The sequence below is a fragment of the Lissotriton helveticus genome, chromosome 3_1 (genome assembly GCF_964261635.1).
Source record: "Lissotriton helveticus chromosome 3_1, aLisHel1.1, whole genome shotgun sequence".
In the NCBI taxonomy this organism is placed as follows: domain Eukaryota; kingdom Metazoa; phylum Chordata; class Amphibia; order Caudata; family Salamandridae; genus Lissotriton; species Lissotriton helveticus.
The window spans coordinates 403,592,794-403,606,068 of NC_136061.1; the positions used below are offsets into that span (position 1 = coordinate 403,592,794).

At 43.4% G+C, this 13,275-nt stretch overlaps 1 protein-coding gene across 2 annotated transcripts in view; it reads left to right on the plus strand.

Annotated features, from left to right (window-relative positions):
* Positions 1-13,275, plus strand: part of YWHAE (tyrosine 3-monooxygenase/tryptophan 5-monooxygenase activation protein epsilon) — a 186,490-nt gene that overhangs the window by 101,842 nt on the left and 71,373 nt on the right. For both annotated transcript variants that reach the window (XM_078680179.1, XM_078680180.1), the window contains exon 3: positions 788-894. In XM_078680179.1, coding sequence (XP_078536305.1) covers positions 788-894 — 107 coding nt within the window. The remainder of the gene's footprint in view (positions 1-787; positions 895-13,275) is intronic.

Sequence of the window (13,275 nt, forward strand, 5' to 3'; positions counted from 1 at the left end):
CAAGGAATAAGCCCTAGGAGCAGTAGAAGTTTTTTGCCGGTCGGATGGTCTGATCATCATTTGGTCAAGTTTCGGGCACATAATCCTAAGAAGGTGCTGTCTGCTACTAGTGGGACAAGGAAGTTTAGGAGTAGAGACTGGAAGGGACTCCTTAAAGGAGAGACCGCATCCTCTTCAATCTTCTATTTTGAAGAATATTTTAACAATGGGAAGAAAGTGGAAGATAATTATGCAGATATTTGCGATAAGATCATGTCGAGGCTTGATGAAGTCGTTCCCTTGAAAAACTGTAAAAAGACAGGTGGACTTTCAGCTTGTTAGTATAATGAACATCTGAAATCCCTTAAATTGATCTGTTGGCAGGCAGAGAGGAAATGGAGGCAGCTACACTCAGATGAGGACAAATATGCAGGGAAGACCACAATAGTGAATTACCAGAAGGGAATTGGACTGGCAAAGTCAGAGTATTTTGCAGACATTCTGAACTCTAAAAATCATACCAGAATCATTTTTAAAATAGTGAAGGACTGGCTGAAATATCTTGGGATCGAGGCTTAGCGGGTTGTAAGAGATGTGTTCAGCTGCATACAATCTTCTAAACTAGAGATTGGGGCGTGGGAGGGTGTTATTTCTAGCTGGTGGGGTGAGAGGAAAATTAGTTAGGCATTTATTTCTATCACAGTCCCCTCTTGAATGCACTAAGTATTTGTTCCGGCACCGGGGCTACTTGTAGGTGGAGCAAAATGTGATTTGTTTGATTAATCCTTGTGCCTTGTATTATTTTCAGGTTGAGTGCGAGTTAAGAGACATCTGTAAAGACATTCTGGGTGTACTGGATAAACATCTCATCCCATGTGCCAACAGCGGTGAATCAAAGGTTTTCTATTATAAAATGTAAGTATAAACATATTAATACGCCTTGAAGTTCCTGCCCATGTGTGTCTAATGAAAAATGTTTGCTTTAATGCTTCTGCGACAGCTTTTCTGAAAACTGAGCTGATGAAACACCCTTAAGAATTCAATCATGGAGTGGTTGGTCAAAATTCTCTTGTGAAAGGCTTTTCTTTAGTCTCCTTACGGTCTCAGACTTGAGAAATGAGGCAGCTACTTCTTCCTCCTCATCCCAGTTACCAGTTTTTACCGGTCACCCAAAGTACAGTGAAAAAGTCAAAGCTAGGAAGTGCCTTTTATTATGTTATAATTTATTTGTAAAGCAGTCGTCTTTATTCTGATTTGCGGTACCTTCATTGATAGTCCTAAAAATTAGAATAATTTCCTGCTGTATCTGACCCTGTAAAACTTCAAATAAAATATTTTGTGCATATAGTTAAGTGCACAGGGTGCCATTATGTCCACATGAGGTGTATGAAAAAGTGATAAATGGAATGCTTGAATTAATCCTAGCCAATGATAATTATTCTGGCCGCTTCCATCATTATTTTGCACACAGTGCCACTTCAGTTTGGTCTCAGCCATGTGTAAATCGTCTTGATCTTGCTTCAATGTTAAGTCTAGCCCGGACTGCCAAGCCTGGTTTCGCCCTTAGTAGGGCTCATTATTCATTATAGCTTGTGTGGGGAAAATGGGGTACTGTTGCAGTACCACTGCCCCCCCCCCCAAACATACACATATTTTTGCCTGACTTTTGATGCTACTTTCACTGTAGAGTACTGGTGCCCAGGTTCCCTTTACCAGTGTTCTTTCCCTAAACCTGATCCACAATTGGCCCTTCAGGCCCCTTCAAAGTCCCTAGTAATAGGTACATGTGTACCTACGGCATTGGTACTCAAGAGCGTCCCTTAGTGACCACTCAACTAGGCCAAATTACCACACTGCAAGAGATCAAACTACTTCTGAAGAGACATTATATGGCCACTATATTCCTCAAGAAGCTTACCTGCGCTTCTATATAAACTGAAAACATTATCACTTCCTAAGATTTGTCGTAGACCAGGCACATTAGTAATCCAAAGTATTATTGTTTGGGATAACATTTTTACCCAGGGTATTCATATTCACAGTAGTAGCCTCAGGTTCAAGGAAAAGGGGCATTCGCATATGTTCCTACCTGGAAGACCGGCTAGTAAAAGCGAGCTTGCAAGAACAGTGCCAGAAAACCTTCCAAACAGTGATACAAACACTTCACAGACTGTAGTTCTCCATAAACCTGGAGAAGTCGCCCCTGGTCCCAGAACAGGACAACGTATTCCTGGATGAAACACTAAATTCAAGATAAGCACAAGCATTCTCAGTATACAAAAGAGCTCTTGAGCTGACAGAGCAAACAATCCTTTACCAGAGGGGATAGTATCTAACTGTGAACTGTAAAGAAGCTTATCATTATGCTCCTCATGCTAGGTTACACGTGTGCCCTATCCAAGAGTAGTCACAGACCACAGGGAAGTGGGTCTGCCACGCAGACTATTAAGGGCAATATAGTGATGGAACATGAAGAACCTAAATATAGGAAGACTTCATGTTAGCAATTTCCACAATGGCCTATACTACTGATGCGTCTCACATAGGGTGGGGGGGGGGATACACATGGGAAACCTTATCATCAGAGGTACGTGAAACCCTACCCCTACAGAAGCAGTAAAGTACCCAAATGTGTCAGAACTTAAGACAGTCGTCTTAGCTCAGACTGCTTTTCACAGCCAGATTAAAGGAAAAACTGTACAAATACAAAAAGGCAACATAGCTACCATGTTTTACCTCAGCAAGCAGAGGGGAACAAGATTGTATGTTCTTTCCAAACTGGCCCAGACCATTTTGAAATGAACCAATCAAAGGTACACAGGTCTGGTAGCAGTACACCTTCCAGAGGTACATGATGTAGAAGCAGATAGACTAAGCAGGTAATAAGGTTCCTCACACAAATAACTAAAAGATCAGATATTACAAGGTGTTTCGAAGGTGAGGCAGACCTGTTCACAACACCAGAAAACACAAAATGCCAAAACCTCGAGTCCAGGTACCCACATCACTTGTCAAGAGAGAATGCGCCATCGATGGACTGATCAGGTAAATTTGCATATGCTTTTACTCATATACCACTGATTTCAATTGGTGATACGTGCAAACAAGTACCAGTTACACTAATCTTGCTTGTACCACAATGGGTTAGACCAATGAGGTACTAGGAACTGATGTAGATGTCAGTGAGCAGCAGTAAAAGTACCACGTTCACAGGACCTACTAACAGTACAGGAGAGAAGCCTGCCAGGCAGCTGAACCAAAACATAAATAAAAGGCATTTCCATTTACAATGCCAATAGCTTCAACTTGCGCAAATGTGAGTTCTCCAGTATTGGGGTGTCTTTCATAGCTTGAATATTCCCCGTCGTCGGAGTGGGAGTCCTACGGTAAATAAAATAGCAATAATATGCTAAATATATATATAAACATATATACACATATATATATATATATATATATAATCAGAAGAAAAAACCTGAAATATGTATTAGAAAAGGCATAAACTGCCTACCCAAAATTCTACATAGGAATGCATGGGGAAGGAAAAGACCATATGCATAGTCCAAACTGCAGCCAATCAGGCGACAGCAGCCCTCTAGAACCTTCTCCTCAGACCTCAGCACCTCAGATTTTCTACCGCACGTCGTGTGTAAGGAAGTCTCCCTGAGCTCTGCTCAGTTTTCTCTACTCTTCTGCTTTTTGCCTGGTGTTTAATCATGTCTTCAAGTAAGAAGTCCCTCTTCAGAGCTTGTTCTTCATGTGGAAAGCGTAGACTTTATTCAGAGAATACACACAGTAAGTGTATTTACTGTTTATACCCGGACCATGAAGTGGGAAGTTCTGTAGAACTTGCTCCACTAAGAGTTTGAAAGATAGGGAAGGCCGTTTACTCCTCTGGCTTCAGAGACTTAAAGATAAGGAGCATGTTCTTTCCGATGCTGAAAGCCTCATGTCTGGCCATTCCCACGCAGCCTCAAAAAGAAGTAGTGTGCAGGAGTTGCCTTCTCCATTCTTAAAAAAAGAAGAAAATGACTTTCTTTGGCCCCTGCGGTGTCTTCACCTCTTCCTCCTACTTCTGGGCCCACGAGACCTGGCTCTCAGGCTTCCGCTGCAATTTCCACAGGTTTTTTCTGTGAAGAAAACTGTTGCTCCGACTGTCCCGTCGACGATATTGGCTGTCTCTAGTACCTTGACGACGACGGTCACGACGACGCTGGCTTCTGGGTCGTCTACAGCTTTTCCGTCATCGTTGACGATGAAGGTGATCCTCAGTTCTAAGACTGTGTCGTCAGTCATTCCTATTTCGTCGTCGCCGACGAAGAAAATTCCGTCGACTGGTAAATCATCGTCGACGAAGAGTGGGAAGATAATAGCTTCGTCGACGCCCTCGAGTGTTCCGTCGACTAGTGTTCCGTCGACTGCGCCCTGTCGACGAAGAAGAAGCCTTTACCGTCGACTGCTACGTCGACTAAGGTCCCGTCGACGGCTACGTCGACTAAGGTCCCGTCGACGGCTACGTCGACTTAGGTCCCGTCGACGGCTACGTTTCGACGACGACCAAATCCAAGAAGTCTTCCTCGTCATCGATGCTGACTACGGCGGGATCAATGCCATCGACGATGGAGTCTCCAGCTGTGCAAACAGTGACTTCGATGCCATCTGCATTTGCCTCTCTTCCTTTGCTACCACGGTCTTCCACCGCAAAAGAGTCTCAAGGTTCCAAGTGCGCAACTCGCACTTCCTGGTGATACACTGCCTCCCTCACCTTTGTTTGCTACAGACTCAGACCAGGAGTCTGAAGTGGATGTGCATGAGTCTTTCACTGACGCTCAAAGTCCATCGGATTTAATTATTAAATGCCAAGAATTCAGCAATGATGAGGAGGAACAATATGGCCAAGACGAACAGATGCCTGTTCAAATTCCTACTGCGACGTTGCCTTTGTCGCTCATCTCTAACCTACAGAACATGTTAGACGACTATAACAGACGTTTCCCTCCATCGCCACAAGTATCTGCTGTTCCTTCCGTCTTAACGCCTAGGGCGGAACCGTCAGCTGCTCCATTCGTGTCTCAGTCACCTGAAGTTACTCAGAGGCATACATCCATTCAAATACACACTACTTTGTATCAGGATGAGGAGGAGCAGAACCCACCTGATCGAGAAGATGGGGAGGTAACGGATGTGGATGCTGATGATAATATGGCAGAGTGGGATGACTGTCGGGCTCAGACACCGTCCCCGTCTCAAGTGCCGCAACGGGATTCTCCTCCAGTTGATATTGCAAGTTTCCATCAGCTCATGGACAGAGCGGCTCAACGTTTTAAACTGCCACGAGTCCAAAGAGAGGAGGATTGTTTCCTCTATGATTTTAAGTCAGCCATTCAAGCAGATTCATACTGTGCCTATTATTAACTTCATCTGGGCTGAAGGTGAAAAATTGATGAAAACACCAAATTCCTTGCCTGCCCAATTGCCAAGATTGGAAAAGTATAAGGCGCCTGTAGGAACACCAGCTTGCCTCATTGGGCAACCGAAACCGGATTCGGTTGTTACACAGGCAGCCCAGCGAGGATCCCGGAATCCTGCATCCACGATCACAGCGCCACCAGACCGTGAAGGCCGTCGCCTTAATGCGATATGCCACAAGTTCTCCACGATGTCATCCACCACAGTGAGGGCGGCTAATGCCATGGCCATTTTGGGTTGTTACGACCACCAGATATGGGCAGACATGGCACCTTATGTAGCTATGCTTCCGGATGCTTCCAAGACGGAGGCGTTGCAACTTCTCCAGGAAGGCGAAAGAACATCCGAAGAACTCATTGATTGTGCAGTTGATGTGGCCTGCACTGGGTTCCGACAGCTTGCGGGAGCTGCTGTCTTACGAAGACAAGGCTTGCTGCGCTCCACCTCTTTCCGTCAGGAAGTTCAAGCTAAGATTCTTGATATGCTGTATGATGGCGAATCACTTTTTGGGGCACACATTGATGAGGCACTGCAGTCCATTAAAAAGGACACGGAAACAGCACGTGCCTTGGGAACTCTGCAATTTAAGAAGCAGCCCTTTCGGGGTGCTCGAGGATGAGGCACCAACTCTAATTTTCGTGGAGGAAGCAATCAGTATCGCCCCTATAATCAAAACACCCAACGTGGTGTGCTGCTGCAGGTGTCCATCCCTTGCGACGCCTGCTCAGCTCCTCCCTTTCTTCTACCAATTGGCTGTCAGGATTGTCTCATGCGACTTTAAGAGATTTTCTGGCGGCGATTTCACGCTTTCGCCACGATGGCTCCACCTCTCTCTGTTCATCTAGGATCATATGCCAATTTTTCAAGGGACTATTTCGTAAATTTCCACCAATTCGGCGCCCTCCTCCTGCGTGGCGCCTTAACATTGTTTTGGCACAATTAATGATTGCACCGTTTGAACCAATACATAGAGCTGACCTAAAGTACGTCACCTGGAAGGTGGCTCTTGCTTTGACGTCGTCGCGTCGAGTAAGTGACATTCATGCATTTACCATCAAGCCACCATTTCTACAGTTTTAATCGGATTGTGTGCTGTTACGCACTAACCCTACTTTTCTTCCGAAAGTACCTTCAGATTTCCACATTAATGAACCTGTTATTCTGAAGTCTTTCTTTGCCAACCCGCAGTCTCCTGCGGAACAACGCTTGCACTCCTTAGACATTAAACGGTGCTTGAAGTTCTACATCAGCAGAACGGCCCACTTCCGCAAATCTGACCAGCTCTTCGTAGCTTATGGGCGTTTTCACAAGGGACGTCCCGTTACTACACCTACGATAGCCCGCTGGGTGTCTTCGGCTATTGCTTTCTGCCATCAAAAGGCAGGCAAACCTTTGCAAGCTTCGGTGAGGGCCCATTCTACAAGATCAATGGCGTCCTCTACTGCACTGTTTGCCGGTGTCTCGCTGCATCAGATCTGCAGAGCAGCCACGTGGTCCAGCAGGCACACGTTCACGAAACACTACTGTCTAGGTGCCATGAATGAAGGGGATACCGCAGTAGGACAAGCTGTGCTTCGTAATCTTTTTCAATAAGGTGAGCCTCTGTTCTACCCTCCTCCTATTAGTTTCCAAATGCTTATTAACTGTTATACATTTTCAGTCTTTTTGTTATGCATTGTGATTATGGAAACTTTCCTTGGTACTGACTGCTATCTATTCTATATTCAAGCATGTGACACCCCAATACTGGAGAAGAACAATTGTTACTTACCTGTAAACAGGTGGTTCCCCAGTATTGGTGTCTTTCATAGATTCACATGCGACCCTCCCTCCTCCCCTCAGAGGCTCTCTTCTCCTCATAGACTCTTTGGTCTCTCTTGTGCTACGAAAATCTGAGGTGCTGAGCTCTGAGAAGAAGGATCTAGAGGGCTGCTGTCGCCTGATTGGCTGCAGTTTGGACTAACATAATGACAAGGATATGCTGCATATGGTCATTTCCTTCCCTATGCATTCCTATGTTGAATTTTGGGTAGGCAGTTTATGCCTTTTCTAATACATATTTCAGTTTTTTTCTTCTGATTATATATATATATATATATATATATATATATATATATATATATATATATATATATATATATATATATATATATATATATATATATATATATATATATATATATATATATTTTTTTTTTTAAGATGGCGGAGTTTTGCCTCAACAATAATATCTTCCTTTTCGCAGGGAACATGTACAGACAGGTCAGGGGGACCGCAATGGGCACGTGCTTCGCCCCCAGCTACGCGAATCTATTCGTGGGCTGGTGGGAGAAGCACGTGGCCGGGGGGGGGGGACCAACGAGAAATGGTTAGACCGGAACATGATCTGGGCAAGATATATAGATGATTTGTTTATCGTGTGGTGGGGCGATAGATCCTCGGCTGAGGAGTATATTGTGACCCTTAATGACAACAATCTCAATTTGAGATTTACCAGCACCATTAGCGATACATCTGTATATTACCTTGACCTGGAAGTCTTTGTAAAAGAGAGCTCTCTACAAACGAAACTATATCGAAAGCCCACAGCGGGCAATACCGTATTACATGCGGAAAGCCATCATCCCAAGAGTATGATAAGGAACATCCCCTTTGGAGAACTACTCCGCCTCAAGAGGAATTGCTCAGATCCTAAAGATTTCTCAGAGGCCCGGGATGAAGCTGTGTGTAGGTTTCGAGATAGGGGGTACTCGAAGGCATCATTAGCGAGTGCAGTAAGTAGAGCTGAACTCCTAGAAAGAAAAGATCTGATGAAAATCAAAACAAAGGAGGCAGAGACAGAGGGTGTTGCCAGAATGATAACCACCTTTAACATGAGGTCCAGTGAATTGGTGGCAATTTTTAATAAAAACTGGCACATTCTCATAACAGATCCAGTAATGAAGAACCTGTTACCACCCAGACCTTCTGTGACCTATAGACGATGCAAATCTTTGAGCGACCATCTGACCAATAGTCCCTTTGAAAGTTCCCCTAAAGCTGCAAATAAAAAATCTGTATGTGGCTTCTATCCTTGCATGCACTGTAAGGCGTGCAAGTATAGTAGGAAACGAACACAGTACGAAGGGAGACCCAATGATTCATGTTCGATAAGAACTATCACAAAATTACTGAATTGCAATTCGGAATTTGTGATTTATTGTCTGGAGTGCCCGTGCTCCAAGAGATACGTTGGAAGCACTATTAAACAGGCCAAAAAACGTATCCTGGAGCACATGCGTGCCATAACAAACAAGGATAAGAGCTACCCTGTGGCACGCCACTTTGAAACCCACCACAATAGCAATAGGGACCTATTGTCATCCTTCCTATCCAGTTGATCAATGAGGAAGTAACGCAGGGGTGACCGAATAAGATCACTACGGGCATTGGAATCCAGATATATTATTGACCTCCAGAGTATGCAACCGAGAGGTCTAAATAATGATGAAGAATTATGGGTACACCTGGAGTAAGAACAAGGGGAAAATATGTAACTGTAGTTGTATAGACTTTCAGGCTGTTGTGTGATCATACTTCTCTTTGACAACAATGTAGAACACAAACTGTTAAGCTGTGCTTAAGGATTTGCCCATTCAGGGCATAATCGCAAGGGCAATGATTTTTATGTACACTATCCATGCCCATATAGGGCAAGATAACTTAACCGCATATCTACATACAAATACAAGAGGGTCAGAGAAAATATGATATACTTGAAAAGTAGAGTGTGACACTTAGCATTTAATTCCAGAAATATGTTTATAACGTATAATATGGGAAACAATGCGCAATATGTAATCTATGTTGCTACCAAATCAAAGGATACTTTTGAGCAACGAGCACATTGTAGTGATAATGTGGAAGGAAGGAATTATATAATGTAACTCCTGTTGTTGTAAGTGTGCCATTGACCCAATGTGATAGATATGCGATGAAATGAATTTATCGATTAACAATTTTGGTTATTTTTTGTTCTTTTTTTAAATCACATGAGCACTTTTTTATACACCATTTAACCCGCCATGTAAATTCTATATGTCATTGCCTGACTTAATGTTGCACATTGTAAGATGGCCGCCGATTAGGCATGATCCAGTCCTCTTTCTATGATGTGGAGGAGGTGGGGCTAAAATGGTGTTTCCTACTGAAATCAGGTTGACACTGACGAAGCCCTAGTGGTGAAACGCATTTGTCGAGGGGGCAGGGGGTCTGCCGAATAAAATTGCTTTCTGGACAAAAGACTTTGGAGTGCCGTTTACTTTCGTTGTACATTAGCGAATTGTGACGAACATATATATATATATATATGTGTATGTATGTGTATATGTATATATATATATATATGTTTATATATATATATATCATATTATTGCTATTTTATTTACCGTGGGACTCCCACTCCGACGACGGGGAATATTCAAGCATGTGAATCTATGAAAGACACCAATACTGGAGAACCACCTGTTTACAGGTAAGTAACAATTGTTCACCTATTGCATTGCAAATGCTTATTCACTGTTTACAAATCTGTGCATTATGCAGAAGATGCCGGATTATGTAGCAAGTGCAGCAAATATGTAATTTTGAGAAACTCCACAGCAGCAGAATTGCACAATTCTAGTGGCCCTGACAATATGTAAATAAAAATAAATTAATTCAACAATTATGTTTAAAGGAAAATGTTGCCAAGGTGGCGTTTTCCTTACTGCTCCATTTTAAAATTTTAAATGTGTGTGTGGTGGAAGCAGTCACTGTAACAAAAAAATTGACCAATTCCCGAGTGCATTTGTCCAAAGGTCAGACGTTCAGAGTGAGGCATATCCTTTGTGGCTAAGGAGTTATGACTTCCATTTTTAATAGAAAAAGTTAAATCATACTAGACTGAAATTACACTTCCAGCACAGTAGCCCTGGGTTTGGGAGAACTATGGGCTCAAACCTAAATTCATGCACTAAGTTGGTTTCTCATGAAAAGCAGGGCACATTTTTAGTTTCTCTTTTGGAGGAAAATTAAAATGTGCTTTTATTTAAAGGTTTTAGACAAAAAAAGACACATTTCGTGTCTCAAAATCACCAGCTTGAAAAAATAGAAGTACCACTAAGGTCACACCAGTCTAACAATCACTTAAAACTATGTTTAATAAGGAATGTATACCCCAGCGAGTTGGCCAAAACCATAGATGTTTGTGACTACAATGGAAAATATAGGAACAGGATCTTCTGCTGCTCGTGCCATTTGTCTTTTAAAGTTGACAGTCTATTCTATATACAATTGTAGGCTGGGATCCTGCGTGTATGAAGTGAAACAAAGCAAAACGATGTTTGGCAACTTCTATTTTTCAGCATGATGTACAGAAACATAAAAAAGTAAAGGAAAAAGGGAAATTGAGCTTGTGTCTTAAACATATGGAGAGTGAGTAAATGTTAATTGCAATATGAATAAAAGGCCTTTAGGAGCTATCAACACGTAGATTGCGTCATAGCACTTCGAGCCACGTTACATAGCAGCCGTGGCTGTTGAAAACTAAAGAGCCTGAAATAACAAAACACTACTTTCAAAGCTCTGGCGCCATGATTAATCGGTTTTGCTAGGTCATTGTTTTACATTCGGTAGCCTACAAATCTGCTTTTCTTGTGAATTTCGGTCCAAGAAGCATTAGAATGTAACTTTAAACCCAATGCTGCTCGTGGCAGCCACTGTCGCTTTCTCTGCAAGATGTGAATAATGCAGATTGAACAAGCCTGGCCGCCTTGAGCAGAAGGTGGAACACATTGCACAGCAATGCACAGGTGACCTGTGTCGAACTCTTGCACACCTACATGCTTCTCTCCAGCACCGACCCCCAGGCCTCATACAGTCCACTTAACCACCAGCACAAGAAGGCATGCTCTATTCCCACAGCGTACTTGTATCCGCCCAAAAATTCCCGCAGTCCAGTGCGCCCATCCTCTTTCCAGAACCCATTCAACGCTCAGGTAGGCTAGGTTAGCTCGAGGTATTATAAATCGTACTCAGTCAGAAGCGTAGAGCAGAAATCAAATTATACTTTTCAAACTATACTATGCCAATATGAAGGATGGCCATACGTGTTCATGGCTCCAGGAGTGATATCCAAGATGTTTAACATGCATGCTAGTGCATCCTGGGAAATGTAGTCTAAATTGAATTGCTAAACTAAGAACAGATCCCAGCCTAACCCTGAGAAACAGACTGCACAGGGTAGAGGAGAAACCAAATGTTACAAAAGGGCGCCCCTTAGACATGATGCCAGAGCATTACCCACATTTAAAAAATGAAGACGCTTTAGGGCTGTTACCAATGTGCTGCGTTGTAAGTAAAACAAAAAAAATACGAGACCTATTGCATTGCTTGGCCAGGGTACAGTAAAGTGCACTCCGGAGCTGGAGGCCTCCCACCCTGGGGAGGCAGGCGTGCAGCAGCTAAGCGCTAGGCTTAAAGTAACAAGTCGCGCCAGAGAAATAAATGGCGCAGCAGTATAAGCTCCAAATAAAGTTACAATGCTGCTAACTTTGCCCTCCGCCTCAGGAAGCCCATAAAAAATGAACAGTGCAACTGTGGGAAAAGGATAAACAAGGCGGAAGAGATGGGGATTAGTGACTTGCACAGAATCACAGAACGGTGAGCCGATTCAGAGACTGCTGAAACCGTCCAGGGTCCCTGGGAGCTTCCGAGATGATCTGGAGCCGACTGGGGGGAGGGAGAGAAAGTGAATGCGTGCCATGCACGCGTTGTGCTGAAACGTCGCGAGCTGTACGCATGCACATCTCCTGTCCGGGCAGGCACGCGAGCAGGAGACAGGGAGGCAACAAAATATGCTTCCTTTCCAATTACAATTTTGGACCAATCAGAAGCATGGGTGTAGCTTCCACCCCACTTTCGATGCAAGACAATAGATCTCGCAATGGAGCAGCACATGCGCTGCATCGCTAGGGGAGACCTAAAAGGGGGCAACACTCACTCACCTTTCCGGTGGTGTTGAGTTACTCCTTGCAGAAACAACCTGGTTAGTTAATTAGTACCTGAGGAGTGTTTGACTGGGAGGCGCCCAGCCAGATGTCTTATGGTTGGCACTGTGCCTCTCAAAAGGTTTCACAAAATAGCAATGTGTCCACTGCTTTGTCTGTTTCACTATTTTCTTTATATTTCTTGTTAACATTTCAGTCAACACCATATGTAATTGCCAAATGCTATTGTGTAGACATTCAGGCCAAGGGAGAGGCACAGGTGGGACAGAAGTTATTAAAACACCTGTTTGCTAGCAATCACTTATTTCAACCCAGCCTTCAGTCGGGGAAGAATAGCTCTACAAAATAATTGCATAAAATGTGATGCTACAAAAGATTCACACTTGAATATAAAAGTTACTTACATGTAGGAGTAGTTTTGCAGGTTGAAGAATTTCCAGGATTCACATAACCTTCCTGCCTCCCCAAAAATGAGGTGTCTTTAAGGGCACAAGAGAGAGGGCCTCAATCAAACAATAGGAAGTCAGAAGTTGTCTCAAAAGGGGAGAGGAGTGCTTAAATCTGAAGATAACGATGTGGCATATCTTATTTCACAAAAGGGAGGACATGTTACCAAATGGTCACCCCTGACCACTGGTGAGAGTTTGGGACGCCAGGGTGGGGAGAGGGATAAAAGAATAATTTTGGACCTAACCACTAAAAGGCCGGACGTCCTTTGAGTACGTGTCCATTTCGTTTTGTATATCTCATAAGAATTCTCCACACATTCTGACAGTGTTCTTAAAGCTTCCCAGTCTGT